Source organism: Bombina bombina, chromosome 4 (genome assembly GCF_027579735.1).
Source record: "Bombina bombina isolate aBomBom1 chromosome 4, aBomBom1.pri, whole genome shotgun sequence".
NCBI classification, from domain to species: domain Eukaryota; kingdom Metazoa; phylum Chordata; class Amphibia; order Anura; family Bombinatoridae; genus Bombina; species Bombina bombina.
The window spans coordinates 38,585,656-38,604,805 of record NC_069502.1 but is presented as its reverse complement, the minus strand read 5'-3'; the positions used below and the strand labels follow the sequence as shown (position 1 = coordinate 38,604,805).

General features: G+C 39.6%; 1 protein-coding gene across 2 annotated transcripts in view; it reads left to right on the top strand.

The window, feature by feature from the left end:
* Positions 1–19,150, top strand: part of LOC128655877 (DNA (cytosine-5)-methyltransferase 3A) — an 877,286-nt gene that overhangs the window by 421,519 nt on the left and 436,617 nt on the right. For both annotated transcript variants that reach the window (XM_053709465.1, XM_053709464.1), the window contains exon 6: positions 14,498–14,644. In XM_053709465.1, coding sequence (XP_053565440.1) covers positions 14,498–14,644 — 147 coding nt within the window. The remainder of the gene's footprint in view (positions 1–14,497; positions 14,645–19,150) is intronic.

The window sequence follows — 19,150 nt, the reverse complement described above, 5'->3', positions numbered from 1 at the left end:
GGTAAGCGGGTGGGCAAGGCTCAGTCTGAATCCCCAGCTATTTAGGTAGCTCTTTATTCTGTGGAACTCGAAGGGCAAATAAGGTGGGATCGGAGTACTAGTACTGATTTGGGAGAGTTGCTTAAAGGAGTCCTGAGCGTAGGACCAAAAGTCCGAAACTAGGTTAATTCCCAGTTGTGTCCATTTATTAGGGTGAGAATCCTGTAGTCCCTAGAGGAGGCCCGTCATAGAGGTAATAGGGGAGAGGTGTGGGGCTGTGTGTGAATGGTGCCTAATCTTGTCCCAGAAATCTAGACATTCACAGACAACTGGATTAATCAAGTCCAGTTCTCTATGGCAGTGTGGCGGGTCCAGATTAGGTCTCACAAGCGAATAGAATAGGGCAAGGAGGCTTGCTCAATAAATATCCATTTAGATTGGGAGTGTTTAACTCCCCATTTAGACACATGAGTGAGCATAGCTCCCTCATAGTACCGAAGAACCGACGGTGATGCTATACCTCTCTGGGTAGTTTGTCCTGCCAGATATATTTTGTTAACCCGCTCTGGAATTGTAAAAGGATGTGCTTAGGGATCCTGATGGGGAGACATCTAAACAAATAGGTGAGCCTGGGGAGGAAAGAAATTTTTTATGCAGCTATCCTGCCCAGCCAGGACACATGCGACAGATTCCAATCACTCTTTAATGAACAAAGCGAAGAAACGAGAGGGAGACAGTTGTCCTTGATTATCTGAGGGAGACAGCTAGACAGTCGAACTCCCAGGTGTAAAACCGATTTCTCCGTCCAGGTGAAATTAAAGCTTTTTTTTAGGGAGGCTAACTGTTCGCCTGGGAAGCCCTGTGTGTACACCTCCGTTTTCGAAAAGGTTCAACTTGTAGTAAGAGTGGGCACCGAAAGAAGTCTCCAAAAGTTTGGAGATGGACTGCGCGGGTTCAGACGAAAAGAGGGTGACGTCGTCCGCAAACAACACAATTTTGTGCAAGTGCAAAACAAAGTGACACCTTGAATTTGAGGGTCCACCCTAATTTGTTCTGCCAAGGGTTCGATTGCCAGTGCAAACAGCAGCGGTGACAGCGGGCAACCCTGTCTAGTATCGTTTTTATGGGGAAGAGAGAGGAGTGGAAACCTAGTCCACTCACGGAAGCGGTGGGGGTTAAGTAAAGGGCTTTGATTGCATCTACCATGCCACTAGGAAACTGGAAACGTTCAAGGACCTCCCATAGATAATGTCATCTAACCCGGTCGAAAGCCTTCTCGGCGTCGAGAGAAATGACCGAAAGTGGCTTATTAAGCTGAGAGGAAAGGGTAAGGATGTTAAGTAGCCTCCTGGTATTGTCTGAACCTTCTCGTTTTGGGACAAATCCCACCTGGTCCGGATTGATGAGAGACGGTAATATGTTCTCAAGCCGGTTAGCCAAAGTCTTAGAATAAAACTTTGTCGGTATTAATCAAGGAGATTGGCCTATAGATGGCGCAGAGAGAGGGGTCCTTGTTTGGTTTTAAGATGGTAACTATGGTGGCTTCTAGGAATTCTTTCTGAAAGTAGCCTTCCTCTCTAGCTAGATTATAAAGCTTTAGTAATAAGGGAGAAAGCTCCCGAGCGAAGACTTTGTAAAAATGAACTGGGAAGCCGTCCGGCTTTGTGTTTCTAATGACCGTCAGGATTTCCGAAAGCGAAAATGGGGAGCTTAGAAGGTCTCGCTGCTCTGCAGTGAGCGTGGGAAGTGACAAGGCCTCTAAGAAGGTGCGTATATCGTCCCAGGAGGTTGACTTTGGTCATTCAGAAGTAGCAATATTGTATAGCTTAGAGTAATAGTCAGCGAATGCCCTGCCTATTTGTGACGGGATCTGGCGAAGGGAGTCTGAAAATCGTATGGGGTGGATGTGTGAGGCCCCCTCCCTGTTTCTTATTTTACTGGCAGCAAGGTCTCTGCTTTGTTACTTTTGTAGTAGAACATCTGCTTTAATTTGGTGAGGTTAAGTTGCGTTCTACGGAGCTCAATTTGTGAAATATGGTTCCTAACTGCGGTAATTTGACATGTTATTGCTGTGTCGATAGTGTGCCTATTTTGATCTTCTAACTTTCTCAGCTTGATATGGGCTTGTGAGAGGGTAAGGCCAGCTTGCTTTCTAAGATGTGCCTGCTTGGTGATCAGGAGTCCCCTAATAGTGGCTTTGGCAGCACCCAACAAAGTGTCGTTTGTAACTGACTCGTTATCATTTGTTTTTATGTAGTGTATAATGTCTCTGCGAGGCTCCTTTCTGAAAGGTACATCTCCTAGAATGTGATGGGGCAGACGCCAGGCAGTTCGAGGGTGTGAGACACTTGAAGATTGAATATCGGCTTGCACTAGGTCATGGTCAGACCAAGGGCATATGGATATCTTGGTCTGCGTGACTAGATCTAGAGAATCTGCTGTGGAGAATATGTAGTCTAGCCTAGAATACAGTCTTTGTGGGTGCGAGAAGTGTGTATAGTCATTGTATTTTGGGTGAAGAGCTCTCCAGATGTCATAAAAGCCTGAACAGGACATCAAATTTCAGAATCTACAAGCTAAATGTTCGTCAGGGGAAAACATTTTTAGTGGTGGTTTTCCTATCTATTCTATGGTCCCAGACCATATTGAAGTCCCCAGCTAAAAGGACTCTACCCTGTTGGACCTGTGCTAGGATATGGAGAATGTGCTTAAGGCATCTTAGTTGGTTGGAGTTCGGGAGATAGACAGAGGCCAGAGTGTAGACCACATGATTTAATTTACAGATAAGGATGACATATCTAGCTTGAGGATCTTTAATGACCTGGATTATTTCAAAAGCGAGTCGCTTATGTAGTAAAATTGCCACTCCCCTTGCTATTTAATGAAAGGGGTCGATTCAATGTGAGTATAAATCTTGGAGGTAAGTTTAAGGGGTTCGCTGTCTAGCCAGTGTGTTTCTTGGAGGAAAACAACATCTGGGTTGTGATGCTTAAAGGATCTAAGTAAGAGGCTGCGTTTGTGAGGATTTAACTAAGGATACCAAGAGAATGAAGCACATTAGATAACAGGAGTGTATTGAAAAACTGTTTAAAATTATCTAAATCATGAAACTTTAATTTTGACTATATTGAAACATCATCATCCCTCAGTACCATGGACAGACTGCTGCTCCTTTACTCCTCCGCCGCCTCTGAGGCGGCGGACAGCAATTACCCCGATCGCATACGATCGGGTTGATTGACACCCCCTGCTAGCGGCTGATTGGGCGCAAATCAGCAGGGAGTGGCATTGCACAAGCAGTTCACTAGAACTGCTTGTGCAATGATAAATGCAGACAGCGTATGCTGTCGGCATTTATTGATGTCTGGCGGACATGATTGCTACATCGGATCATGTCCACCAGACATCATCCCCATAGTTTTTAGGGAAGTACTTTTTGTAGCCTTTTTTTATCATCTAAACAGTGACACAGATAAAATGGTGCCAAATTTGTTTATGTTAATGAGTCATTCATCGTTTTCTACCAGTCACGTTTCTTTACAATTTTAGGTTTCAAATATAAAAAAGTTTAAAATACCAAATCCTCATCAACCATGTCATGTTTCTGTTTTTGTGAACTTGTATTGTATAGTTATTTTGTTTAAATCTTAGATCAGGGCTCGACAGAAACTTTTGGCCAACCCATTGAGTGTCTTGGTAACTCTAAAACAGCAGATCCTAATTTCTCGGGCGCCAGTGGCTCACTGGTACCTGGGTTTTTCACGTCCTGTCTTAGACAATGGCATTTTAGCTATGTTTTTTATTTGCTTGAGCACTGCAACTCAGGAATCAGTTTTGAATTTAGGCCCCAGTTTGTCTTAAAGTGAAGGTAAAGTTCACAACACTCATTAACGTCAGATTACAGTTAATTTAAAAATAGCCCTAGTTTAATTCATCAGTTTTTACAGATCGTATTATATCAATCTTTTTCTTACCTTTTAATATGCCGATGATAATATTATTTCCTCTGCCCACCATTTTAATCAAATTGATTGACAGCATATGGATATTGGATCATCCAATGCTCTTCCCCCCCCCCCCCCCCCCGGGGGTTCAGCCCATTAAATTAGCATCTTGAACATGCTTTCAACCGACGTAGAGAGCGGGTGGGACCACTCAAGGAGAGAAGCCAGGATAACACAGAAGTAGCTTCTGGGAGGAGTCGGCAAGTAAACGCTAATACATTTTAAATAGATATATTATAAAACCGGTAGCCTGAACATAAAAAAAAGTTAGCGACTGAATATAACTAATATTGATAAATGCTTGGGTGTATTCGCAACCGCTTAACCTTACCTTCACTTTAATATTCTTTCATGAATCCCACAACTGAAAATGTACTAGAAAGTTATGCTCCTCCCCACTGTCCTGAAAACTGCAGCAGAGGGGTAAAACACAGAGTTAAAATCAGCTTGAGAGCAACTGGGAGCTAGCTTAACAGATCTGGTGAGTAAATTACAAGAGTTATGTGTGTAATAAGCAATTAGCAGCTAGCAGCCAGAAGTGCATTGATGCTCTTCTATGCCAAGTAAAAGATATCAAGTACATTTTATAATAGAAGTACATTTAACATTTAAGCTTATAACAATCACATACGCTATCTGGTCCATTAAACCACTTGAAGGGAAAAAAAACAATCATTATATATAGGCAAAACTACAGGGGGTGCAGAGGTCGCAGCTGTGACTGGGCCACTGAGGGTGGGGGCCCAGCTTAAAAAAAAAAAAAAAAAAATTCTCAATAAAAAACGTTGACCTGCCACTGCCTGCACTGATATCATGTGAGTGTGACACGATGCCTCACTAGTGTCTCTGACTACAGAGGTTAGTGTTCCTGTTTTACCCATTGGTGTTTATGTGTGTGTGTGTGTATGTGACTGTGTGTGTATTTATGCATGTATGTGTGTGTGTGTGTGTATATGTTTGTAAAACCAGAAAATTACAGACCTTATTACTACAGCATGGGGGGAGGGGGTAAACAGTGTCACTATACAGTACCACTATATACAGTACGGGGGGGCTGGACCATGTCACTGACTACTGTGGTCACTCTATAAAGTAATGGGGTGGGTAGGGTCAGGCCAGCCATCTCACCGGCAGACTACAGACTGTGTCACTGACTCACTACATACAGTACTGGGGGGTTAAACAGTGTCACTATATACAGTAATAGGGGGTCAGACCACCTCACAGACTGTGGGCACAGGGTACCTCCTTTTGCAGACATATAATCTGACTCACATTTTTTTTTCCATGTTAAATGTTAAAAAAAAAAAAAAAAAAAAAAGATATGTATCAAATTCACCTTTTTTTTTGGCGGGGGGGGGGGGGGGGGGGTAGGGGGGGCCTTCTTAGATTCTTGCACCTGGGCCCTGTGGTTTCTAGTTACACCTCTGTATATACAGTATATATAAACAATTGAAATTGAAATACTGAAAAATAGTTGAGGATATAATGTCCCAGTTAGCTGCTTCTTCTTATAGACGAAAACCTAAAGAAAAGATAAAGTGATATAAGTAACTCTGTATCACATTTATTAGTGCTGATGAAAACGAGCCAATGCAGCTGCTTGCACATAGCTGTGTTTAACCCCTGCACATAGATACATATAATTTGACAGTAGATAAGAACCAAAAGGCCCATCAATTCTACCCATATTACAAATGTTTCATTTGACAGATAAGTAATATTCCCAGCTTGGCAACCTGTCCACTTGCGTTTGTATTTTGTCCGCTGCCTGCATTTATTATTGCACTAGGAAGTTCATATAACTACCCCCATGCTCAGGGCCTGCCAATAACCCCAAACAAACGAGTCTTGCAATCACTGCTTCTTAACTTGCGGTAAGCAAGCTCATAGCTAACATCAGCTAGAAAGCAAAAGGGCACTACCGGGAGCTAGCTGAACAAATTTGGCAAGCCAATGAAATGAGGAATATATGTGTAGCCACCAATCACCAGCTAGCTCCCAGTAAGGCATTGCTGCTCCTGAGCTTACCTAGGAGTGTTTTTCAAGAAGGGATACCAAGAGAAAGAATTAGATTTGACAACAGAAGTAAATTGTAAAGTCTGTTCTGTCTGAATCATGAAAATACACAAATATAATCAAAGAGTCTTTTTTTAGACGGGATCAGACTGATATACTTTAGGAAAGTTCTCTTCTGTGAAAGGCACAATTGGGCTAAAAGAGGCTGCTCCCAGGTGATCACCCACCAAAGAACAAGCTACAAAGCCGTTGTTCATTCCTGGTTGGGCGCTTCTCTCTCTTTGTATATTTCTATTATGATTCATGGGAAAGTCTCCCTACGAGTGATGGGGGAACCAGACATGAACTCCTTGCCCAATGTGCCTAGACGGATATGGCTGCACCTCACTGATGAGGCCTATAGAAGGCTGCGCCTCACTGATGAGGCCTACAGAAGGCTGCGCCTCACTGATGAGGCCTACAGAAGGCTGCACCTCACTGATGAGGCCTACAGAAGGCTGCACCTCACTGATGAGGTCTACAGAAGGCTGCACCTCACTGATGAGGTCTACAGAAGGCTGCACCTCACTGATGAGGCCTACAGAAGCCTGCACCTTACTGATGAGGTCTACAGAAGGCTGCACCTCACTGATGAGGCCTACAGAAGGCTGCACCTCACTGATGAGGCCTACAGAAGGCTGCACCTCACTGATGAGGCCTACAGAAGGCTGCACCTCACTGATGAGGCCTACAGAAGACTGCACCTCACTGATGAGGTCTACAGAAGGATGCACCTCACTGATAAGGCCTACAGAAGACTGCACCTCACTGATGAGGCCTACAGAAGCCTGCACCTTACTGATAAGGCCCACAGAAGGCTGCACCTTACTGTTGAGGCCTACAGAAGGCTGCACCTCACTGATGAGGCCTACAGAAGGCCAAAATGATCAACTGGGGCTGCCATGTTCCTTGTCCAGAGGAGAATTGCCTGGTATTTTGGTACTGGAGGACAGTCCTCATTAGGTGGGATCAGACTGATATACATCAGGAAAGCGCTCCCTTGTGAAAGGCACAGTTAGGTTAAAAGAGGCTGCTCCCAGGTGGTGACCCACCAAAGACAAAGCTTTCTGAGCCGTTGTCCTTTCCTGGGTAAGCGCTTCTCTTTCTGTATATTTGTCTATTTAACTCCACGTCATTAGGTTTGTGCACATTTCTTAAGCTTTGCTCTTAATTTGGTTTTATATTAATTTGTTACCATACAAATGATAAAATAATATTTGTTTCTAATTGCCTATGGATCTGCTGTTTGGTGATGAGCTATCTAATGGTCTCATTATATTTGTGTATTGTGATCACCTCTTGTTTTACTGTTGTTTATCCTGTTATATAGCTGGCCAATCATTATTGTTTTTCTCTTTCTCACCATGATCCAATCGCAAGAAAAATAGACTCTGATGCAGGTGCTGGATGTTGTTATCTTGTTCTTTAATATATAAATCTGGTGGCTTTTTATGTTACCATGACACAGTATTCTATATAATTATAATAAATTTGTGAATGTTACCAGAACTTCATGGAATAAATAATAAACTGACTAAAGGGAGCACTGAGGTATTAAGCTTAGAGACCTAGTTGGTTTCTGCAAGTCATTGGCATCCGCAGAAATTTTTCCAGGGGTCCATAAAGTGAAATATGCCCAGACAATAAATACACACACACACACACACACATATATATATATATATATATATATATATATATATATATATATATATATATATATATATATATATATATATATATATATATATAAATCAGGGGTTGAAAATTATCCCAAAATGCTACTAGTCCTAGTTTTCTAGAACATTATAAATATCCAGACGCCTAACTTGTAAATGAAAATAGAGAATATAGTTTTATTTATCAGTGCTTTGTTTATTTGATCTGTTGCATTATACAGTTATAAATAAGAAAAACATAATAACAATTAAGCACTAAAGAACCAACATAAGTTTTAACCTATAAATATAAACCCTACAACTCTTAGCATTACATGACCTAAAATATGCCAAATAAACATTCCTCTATTTGTGCTATTGGCAAAACGTTTCACAAGCTATTGCACAGAAAATGTCAATGCAGAGCCAATTGTTATTAATGAGATACCTTATTCTTTGCTGCTGTTAAAATGATGGTGGAAGTGGAAATGCCCCTACATGGCTCAAAGCATACACACAAAGCATGGAGGAGGGGGGGTGACCTTATGCAAAACTTTCTGTCCTCTAGGAAGCTCACTCCCCACCATTGTAAATTGCATGCTAGGAATTAGAGTCCAGAACTGCAGGGGCACAATACTGAGAGGGAAATAGTGAACTATAAATTCCAGAATGCTATGTAACTCCTAGAATACTGTGCTTATTCCTCTAAAATGAGCAACAATCAGGGAATTTAAAAAAAAATGGACACTTTTTTTCTGCAGCTTTGTACTTCAGGTGGGGAGGGGGGGCAGAGAAGTATATATTTTAACTATAATAGTCTGATAAATGTGTGTGTGTGTGTATATGTATGTATATATATACATATATATATATATATATTTATTATTATTATTTATTTATAAAGCGCCGACAAATTCTGCAGCGCTGCCCATGGGTACAAGGATAACAGTACAGTGGAGAAACAATACGATAAGACACAACATTTTACAGACAAATACAGGGGGAATTGAGGGCCCTATTCCCGTGGGAACTTAAATCTAGACGGGTAAGAGGATTGGAAACAGGAGGTGGGGACTGCAGAGGTGAGAATGATATTAGTGAGGAGATAGAGGGCAACTGTTAGTTAAGTGAAGTTATTTTTTTGATAAGTTGGGTGATAAGCTTCCCTGAACAGAAAGGTCTTTAGGGAACGTTTAAAGGAGGGGAGGTTAGGGACAAGTCTGACATCTCGAGGAAGTGCATTCCAGAGGGTTGGTGCCGCACGAGAGAAGTCCTGTAGTCTAGAATGAGAGGAGGTGATGGTAGAGGACGCAAGAAGCAGGTCATTGTTGGATCTTAGGGGACGGGCAGGAGTATATTTGTTGATGAGTGAGGACAGGTAGGGAGGGGGAAAAATTGGTGAGGGCTTTGTAGGTCAGGGTGAGAATTTTGAATTTAACTCTGTTGTGAATGGGGAGCCAGTGAAGGGACTTACAGAGAGGTGCAGCAGAAACAGAGCGTCGAGAGATGTGGATTAGCCTGGCAGATGCATTTAGGATGGATTGGAGGGGAGAGAGGCTGGAGAGAGGGAGGCCAGTTAGTAAGTTGTTACAGTAGTCAAGTCGGGAAATTACCAGGGAGTGGATGAGCTGTTTGGTAGTTTCAGCACTCAGAAACAGACGAATTTTGGAGATATTGCGTAGGTGGTTGCGGCAGGATGAAGAGAGCAGTTGGATGTGGGGAATAAAGGACAGATTTGAGTCAAGCGTGACTCCGAGGCAGCGGACTTGGGGTGATGGGGAGATAGTGGTGCCGCCAACAGTGATAGAAAAATTAGAGACTGGAGTGGAGCTAGAGGGGGGAATTAGAAGTAGTTCGGTCTTGGACATATTTATTTTTAGGTGGTGAGAGGCCATCCAGGAGGAAATGCCAGATAAGCAGTCGCTGATGTGAGAGTTGACAGAAGGAGAGAGTGCAGGGGTGGAAAGGTAGATCTGGGTATCATCAGCATAGAGGTGATAGCTGAAGCCATAGCTGTTGATAAGTTTACCCAGTGAAGAAGTGTAAATAGAGAAGAGTAGAGGACCCAGGACAGAGCCTTGAGGTACTCCAACAGACAGGGGCAATAGAGAGGAGGAGTCATGAGCAAAAGAGACGGAGAGGTATCTGTTAGAGAGATAAGAGTGAATCCAGGAGAGGGCAGTGTCACACAGACCAAGAGAACTGAGAGATCGTAGGAGAAGGGGATGGTCAACAGTGTCAAAGGCAGCAGATAGGTCAAGTAAGATGAGTATATAGTAGTAGCCTTTGTTTTTAGCAGAAAGGAGATCATTAGTAACCTTGGTGAGGGCAGTCTCAGTTGAGTGTTGGGGACGGAAGCCAGATTGCAGGGGGTCGAGCAATGAGTTGGAGGACAGGAAGTGGGTTAGGCGATTGAAAACTAGTTTTTCAAGGAGTTTTGAAGCTACTGGGAGCAGTGATATGGGGCGGTAGTTTGCAGGGGAGTTAGGGTCGAGGGAGGATTTTTTGAGGATAGGGGTGACCTTTGCATGTTTGAAGGAGGCGAGCCAGTAGAAAGGAATAGGTTAAATATGTGAGTAAGAGCCAGAGTGAGGGTGGTAGACAGAGGAGGAATTAGATGTGAAGGAATAGGGTCAAGTGGGCAGGTAGTGAGGTGTGAGGAAGACAAAAGGGAAGCCACTTCACTCTCAGTGGTTGGGAGGAGGGTGCAGAGAGTGGCAGAGGGGGTGACTGGGGGGGGAATTGGGAGATTGCAGGTTTGTGTTGGGATGTTTCCTCGGATTGCAAGTAATTTATTGAGAAATAGTCAGCAAGGTCTTGAGCACTGAATGCAGATGAGGTGGATGGTGCAGGAGGGTGGAGGAGAGAGTTGAAAATGGAAAAGAGTGTGTTTTAGGGTTTGAGGAGTGAGTGCATATAAGAGAAGAGAAGTAGGTTTGCTTAGCTAAGCGAAGGGCAGAGGTGTAAGAGTAGAGAATTAACTTATAGTGCATGAAATCGGGTTCAGAGCGGGATTTCCTCCAGACACGTTCACCTATATTTATTACCAATGGACTCCTAATGCTATAAATTCCTTGATACTCTAAATTTCATTTAATGCCTTTTAATACTTTTTTTAAAAAAAATATTTTTATTATGTTCAAATATTTCAGGGTTGCAGCTAAAAGTTTAAATGTTGTTTTCAGTATTCAAGATGTATTCGTATGTGGACATATGTGCATTTTTGTGCTATTGCTAGTCTTCTGCTATTAAAGTATGTTGTGACTTTTATGATCAATAACGTATAGTCAGTGAGCTGCTGGTGCAATGCTGAATATGGAGAGCGTATTGCTCTCCGCATTCAGCGAGGTCTTGCGGACCTGATCCGCACTGTCGGATCAGGTCCGCAAGACCTTTGTTAAATAGACCTCTTGATGTTGTTTATGTCTGGGAGCTCTTTGATTCTCCTAGAAGTCACTGTCCTCTCGTTGGGTTGTCCCTAAACAAACATTTTTGGCTCTCTGGACTCAAGAAAAAAACCAGAAGCGAAGAGATAATATTATTTTCTAACATGGGCACCAGTATCTGACCAGGACTTCAGCTAACAAGACAGAAGTTTTTTTCTAACAATATGGCTTTATTTTTAGAGTTTATTTAGAATTATAAAGACAACCCCTTTGCTTGATGACAATACAGGGAATTATAATACAATGTTATGTTTACAGCAAAGGACACATTGGCTTGATAACTGCTCATATTCTAGATTTCTTTCTGTATCAGCATGAAACTTCTGTATCTTTGTAAAAGTGTAACATTCAGTTAGGGGATAAACATCCTGAGACTGCGCATTAAAAATAATATAAAAATAGGGACATACAACACTTTAAAATTGTAATATAAAGTGCCAGATTACAGGGGAACGGAATTTAACACTCCTGCTTGAGCACTAACTCCGCTAGAAGTAAAAAAATGTGAGCGTATTGGGTAGCGCTCGTATTACAAGTTGAAAGTAAACAGTTTTCTCTGATGGTATTTAGGTGCAATATGTATCTCTAACTATATATATATATATATATATATATATATATATATATATATATATATATATATGATTATATATAGGTATAGATATATAAATATATATAGGAATATCTATTTAAAAATACTTGGAACATATTTCCCCATGTGCAGAACATTGGAATGTGAAATATTTACAGTAAATACACAGTATAACACTTTCTTAAATATGAATATTGCATAAATATAATTTTACATGTTTTCATCTACTTGACTGCATAGGGCTCCAATGCACTTGTATATGTCTATATATGTATACATATATATTTATGTGTTTATATGTCTGTAAATACATATTAGACATGTGCGATTCGATTCGGTCCGAATTGAAATTCTGATGAATTTGTCGAATTCGGAGATTCGGATCGATTCGAATTTCCGAATTGCGGTAGTGCCGAATCTACTGAATAAATCTGAATCGATTCGAATTCATTTGGTAGATTTGGATGGATTCGGATGGCTGTGTATTACACTAGTATTGTACAGTATACTAGTGTAATACACAGCACATCCCACTTAACACTGACCGAAATTCCGAATCGATTCAAACTAAATTTTCCATGAATCCGAAAGAATCCGAAACTAATTCATTCGATTTCTTTTGAATCGATCCGAACCGAAATTCGAATCGGTCCGAATCGATCCGAACCGAATTTTTCGAAGCTGCACATATCTAATACATATATACACATATAAATACATATATACATCTGTAAACACATATAAATGTAAACATACATATAAAGTTATTAGTGTAACTGTACTGTGTAATGTATATTTATTAGATGGTGTTATTATAGTGTAATTGTACTGTGTAATGTATATTTATTAGATAGTGTTATTATGAGTGTAACTGTACTGTGTAATGTATATTTATTAGATGGTGTTATTATGAGTGTAACTGTACTGTGTAATGTATATTTATTAGATGGTGTTATTATGAGTGTAACTTTACTGTGTAATGTTTATTAGATAGTGTTATTATGAGTGTAACTATACTGTGTAATGTATATTTATTAGATGGTGTTATTATGAGTGTAACTACTGTGTAATGTATATTTATTAGATGGTATTATAATGAGTGTAACTGTACGTAATGTATATTTATTAGACAGTGTTATTTTGTGTGTAACTGTGCTGTGTAATGTATATTTATTAGATAGTGGTATGAGTGTAACTGTACTGTGTAATGTATATTTATTAGATTGTGTTATTATAAGTGTAACTGTACTGTGTAATGTATATTTATTAGATGGTGTTATTATGAGTGTAACTGTACTGTGTAATGTATATTTATTAGATGGTGTTATTATGTCTGTAACTGTACTGTGTAATGTATATTTATTAGATGGTGTTATTATGTCTGTAACTGTACTGTGTAATGTATATTTATTAGATTGTGTTATTATGTCTGTAACTGTACTGTGTAATGTATATTTATTAGATGGTGTTATTATGTCTGTAACTGTACTGTGTAATGTATATTTATTAGATAATGTTATTATGAGTGTAACTGTACTGTGTAATGTATATTTATTAGATAGTGTTATTATGCGTGTAACTGTACTGTGTAATGCATATTTATTAGATAGTGTTATTATGTGTGTAACTGTACTGTGTAATGTATATTTGTTAGATGGTATTATTATGTGTGTAACTGTACTGTGTAATGTATATTTATTAGATGGTGTTATTATGAGTGTAACTACTGTGTAATGTGTATTTATTAGACAGTGTTATTATGTGTGTAACTGTATGGTGTAATGTATATTTATTAGATGGTGTTATTATGTGTGTAACTGTACAGTGTAATGTATCTTTATTAGATGGTGTTATTATGAGTGTAACTGTACTGTGTAATGTATATTTATTAGATGGTGTTATTATGTGTGTAACTGTACTGTGTAATGTATATTTATTAGATGGTGTTATTATGAGTGTAACTGTACTGTGTAATGTATATTTATTAGATGGTGTTATTATGAGTGTAACTGTACTGTGTAATGTATTGTTATTAGATAGTGTTATTATGTGTGTAACTGTACTGTGTAATGTATTGTTATTAGATAGTGTTATTATGTGTGTAACTGTACTTTACAATATATTTTTGATGTGTTTTGTGACACCTAATTGTTTCACAAAACAGTTAACCAGAGTTCTGAGGAAGCATTAATCATTTTAGCATAAAAATCACGTTTGCGCTCATGCAATCATGTTTACTTTCAACCTGTAATACCAGTGGTAAACCCAACACGCACAAACACCCACGATAAACCCCTTTTTGCTTGTGCGTAATTGTTAACGCGCCATTTGTAATCTGGCCCAAAATGCGTGAATAAGTAGGATTGGTTCCTTTAAATGAGAAATGTGCTGATGGGAGTTTGGACATTGAAAAACAATTACAGTAAAACAAGGTGTTAATGTATTCAGAACTATTTCACAATGGACAAGTAGGTTAATTCATTGCAAGGCTACATAATAGTATTGTAATTACACAGTGTTGTATGTCCCTTTAAGGCAATATCGCTATAATGCAAAGTGTCCGTGTGATCTCCAGCTGACTGCAGGATAACAGCCTGATACAGATGACTGTTACGCAAGGACTTTCTATGAGAACATGTCTAGCTAAGTGGGACTGCCCCATTAAATGTTATGGTAGTTTGCATTGATCAAAACTAGAAACAGTAGTTTTTCTACTAATTTAACAGGGTGTTAATTGTCTTTCTAACTGCCTTTGAGCAGGGATACAGAGGCCGGCTGCGCGGAGGGTTGGGCTTGCAATCCAGTCTGCGTCAGAGGCCCATGCAAAGACTTCCCTTCCAGGCTGGAGACCCATATTACATCCCCAAGCGGAAACGAGATGAGTGGCTGGCCAAGTGGAAGAGGGAGGTAAGGACTCTGATAAAACATAGGGGCCCAGCTTTTTGTGCTGAGGATTATTGTTTGTTTAATGGCGCAGTCCCACCTAGCACGCTTAGTATAGACCTTCCCTGTTAGCCAGTACTATACTATATAAGTGACTGTATATAAATTAACTTGTCACATGCTCCCTAAAGTGACCAAAAAGCAAGTGGTGACCATGTTTTTCTGCAAATCAGTCACTGTTTAGATCATTTGTAGCATATTGACAAAAATAGTTTACAGAATTTGCTTTTTGGTTTCGCTAGGGAGCTTGGTACAAGTGGGGGTTTTACCCAAATGCAAGAGTTGTTTCATTTCTGCTGTTAAAGGGAGGGAAAGGAAGACATTGAAATGGGCATGAATACAATTTAATTTGATAAAGTCGTATTTTGTCATTATTCTTCCATTAGCAAAAATGCTTCTAGTAAATGTTATTACTGTATCTGCAGCATACGCACGTATGCTCTGTGTGACTGGAGGATACAAACACCATGCCTGCGCAGAGCGCCGGTGTAGTGCAACAGTGACGACTTACAAGCTGGCTATCCGAGAAGGTGTGGGGTTTGAATGTCTGTGCACAGAGCACTCACAGCATATGTGCGTATGCCGCTGAGAAACGGTAATCACTTTTACTAGAAGCCTTTTTGCTAATAGAAGTATATTACAAGAATGCCTCTACTTAGCATGTAAATCCCCCATACACATTTCTATCACTTTAAGCACCACTTCTGTAATGTTGGTTCTGGTCCATTTTGTTCCCTCAGTTCTGTTAATGGTAATTTTATTATTAATAATTATTAATATTCGTGGTTGGTATCTACAAACTATAGATATGATGTAAATGTTTTATACTTCATGTTTTCTTTTATTTGTGTCTGTGGGCCCTTAAAGACCTCTTTTTTGACAATGAAATAACCAATAGGTTGATGCAAAGTGAAAGACAGCAGTCACTTGTCCTTGGATAGCAGTGGTACGTGGCTATGAGAGAGAGAAGTGCTTGTTTATGTATTTGCTGTGAAGTTGCTCTATCAGGGCCCGGGGGTTCCTCTGGGGCATTTTATCATTATTTTTGCGATACACTAAGGATTCTGAAGTCACAAAAGGTAGAATGACTAATCCAGATCACAGGTAAATAATACAGTAAATTACAACCTTTTCCATTTGTACTGGTTCTGGTAGCTTTATTATTTGTACTAAGCAAAGTAACACGCTGGCCTTAAAGGGACATTAAACCTCAACATTTTCTTTCATGATTTAGATAGAGAATACAATTAAAAAAAAAAGTTTCTAATGGACTTTAAGTATCAAATTTGCTTTATTCTCATGTTATTCTTTGTTGAAGACATATCTAGATAGGTATCGTGCACATGCCTGAAGCACTACATTACAGGAAATAGTGCTGCCATCTAGTGCTCTTGCTAATGTATAACATTAGTACTACATGACAGGAAATAGTGCTGCCATCTAGTACTCTTGCTAATGTATAACATTAGTACTACATGACAGGAAATAGTACTGCCATCTAGTGCTCGTGCTGATGTATAACATTAGTACTACATGACAGGAAATAGTGCTGCCATCTAGTGCTCTTGCTGATGTATAACATTAGTACTACATGACAGGAAATAGTGCTGCCCTCTAGTGCTCTTGCTAATGTATAACATTAGTACTACATGACAGGAAATAGTGCTGCCCTCTAGTGCTCTTGCTAATGTATAACATTAGTACTACATGACAGAAAATAGTGCTGCCATCTAGTGCTCTTGCTGATGTATAACATTAGTACTACATGACAGGAAATAGTGCTGCCATCTAATGCTCTTGCTGATGTATAACATTAGTACTACATGACAGGAAATAGTGCTGCCCTCTAATGCTCTTGTTGATGTATAACATTAGTACTACATGACAGGAAATAGTGCTGCCATCTAGTGCTCTTGCTGATGTATAACATTAGTACTACATGACAGGAAATAGTGCTGCCATCTAGTGCTCTTGCTAATGTATAACATTAGTACTACATGACAGCAAATAGTGCTGCCATCTAGTGCTCTTGCTAATATATAACATTAGTACTGCATGACAGGAAATAGTGCTGTCATCTAGTGCTCTTGCTAATGTATAAGATTAGTACTACATGACAGGAAATAGTGCTGCCATCTAGTGCTCTTGCTAATGTATAACATTAGCACTACATGACAGGAAATAGTGCTGCCATCTAGTGCTCTTGCTAGTGTATAACATTAGTACTACATGACAGGAAATAGTGCTGCCATCTAGTGCTCTTGCTAGTGTATAACATTAGTACTACATGACAGGAAATAGTGCAGCCATCTTGTGCTCTTGCTGATGTATAACATTAGTACTACATGACAGGAAATAGTGCTGCCATCTAGTGCTCTTGCTGATGTATAACATTAGTACTACATGACAGGAAATAGTGCTGCCATCTAGTGCTCTTGCTGATGTATAACATTAGTACTACATGACAGGAAATAGTGCTGCCATCTAGTGCTCTTGCTGATGTATAACATTAGTACTACATGACAGGAAATAGTGCTGCCATCTAGTGCTCTTGCTAATGTATAACATTAGTACTACATGACATGAAATAGTGCTGCCATCTAGTGCTCTTGCTAATGTATAACATTAGTACTACATGACAGGAAATAGTGCTGCCATCTAGTGCTCTTGCTAATGTATAACATTAGTACTACATGACATGAAATAGTGCTGCCATCTAGTGCTCTTGCTAATGTATAACATTAGTACTACATGACAGGAAATAGTGCTGCCCTCTAATGCTCTTGTTAATGTATAACATTAGTACTACATGACAGGAAATAGTGCTGCCATCTAGTGCTCTTGCTAATGTATAACATTAGTACTACATGACAGGAAATAGTGCTGCCCTCTAGTGCTCTTGCTAATGTATAACATTAGTACTACATGACAGAAATAGTGCTGCCATCTAGTGCTCTTGCTAATGTATAACATTAGTACTACATGACAGGAAATAGTGCTGCCATCTAGTGCTCTTGCTAATGTATAACATTAGTACTACATGACAGGAAATAGTGCTGCCCTCTAATGCTCTTGTTAATGTATAACATTAGTACTACATAACAGGAAATAGTGCTGCCCTCTAATGCTCTTGTTAATGTATAACATTAGTACTACATGACAGGAAATAGTGCTGCCATCTAGTGCTCTTGCTAATGTGTAACATTAGTACTACATGACAGGAAATAGTGCTGCCATCTAGTGCTCTTGCTAACGTATAACATTAGTACTACATGACAGGAAATAGTGCTGCCCTCTAGTGCTCTTGCTAACGTATAACATTAGTACTACATGACAGGAAATAGTGCTGCCATCTAGTGCTCTTGCTAATGTATAACATTAGTACTACATAACAGGAAATAGTGCTGCCATCTAGTGCTCTTGCTAATGTGTAACATTAGTACTACATGACAGGAAATAGTGCTGCCATCTAGTGCTCTTGCTAACGTATAACATTAGTACTACATGACAGGAAATAGTGCTGCCCTCTAGTGCTCTTGCTAATGTATAACATTAGTACTACATGACAGGAAATAGTGCTGCCATCTAGTGCTCTTGCTAATGTATAATATTAGAACTACATGACAGGAAATAGTGCTGCCATCTAGTGCTCTTGATAATGTATAACATTAGTACTACATGACAGGAAATAGTGCTGCCATCTAGTGCTCTTGCTGATGTATAACATTAGTACTACATGACAGAAATAGTGCTGCCATCTAGTGCTCTTGCTAATGTATAACATTAGTGCTACATGACAGGAAATAGTGCTGCCATCTAGTGCTCTTGCTAATGTATAACATTAGTACTACATGACAGGAAATAATGCTGCCATCTAGTGCTCTTGCTAATGTATAACAATAGCACTACATGACAGGAAATAGTGCTGCCATCTAGTGTTCTTGTTAATGTATAACAATAGCACTACGTGACAGGAAATAGTGCTGCCATCTAGTGCTCTTGTTAATGTATAACATTAGCACTACATGACAGGAAATAGTGCTGCCATATAGTGCTCTTGCTGATGTATAACAATAGTACTACATGACAGGAAATAGTGCTGCCATCTAGTGTTCTTGTTAATGTATAACAATAGCACTACATGACAGGAAATAGTACTGCCATCTAGTGCTCTTGTTAATGTATAACATTAGCACTACATGACTGGAAATAGTGCTGATATCTAGTGCTCTTGTTAATGTATAACATTAGCACTACATGACAGGAAATAGTGCTGCCATCTAGTGCTCTTGCTGATGTATAACATTAGTACTACATGACAGGAAATAGTGCTGCCATCTAGTGCTCTTGCTAATGTATAACATTAGTACTACATGACAGGAAATAGTGCTGCCATCTAGTGCTCTTGCTAATGTATAACATTAGTACTACATGACAGGAAATAGTGCTGCCATCTAGTGCTCTTGCTAA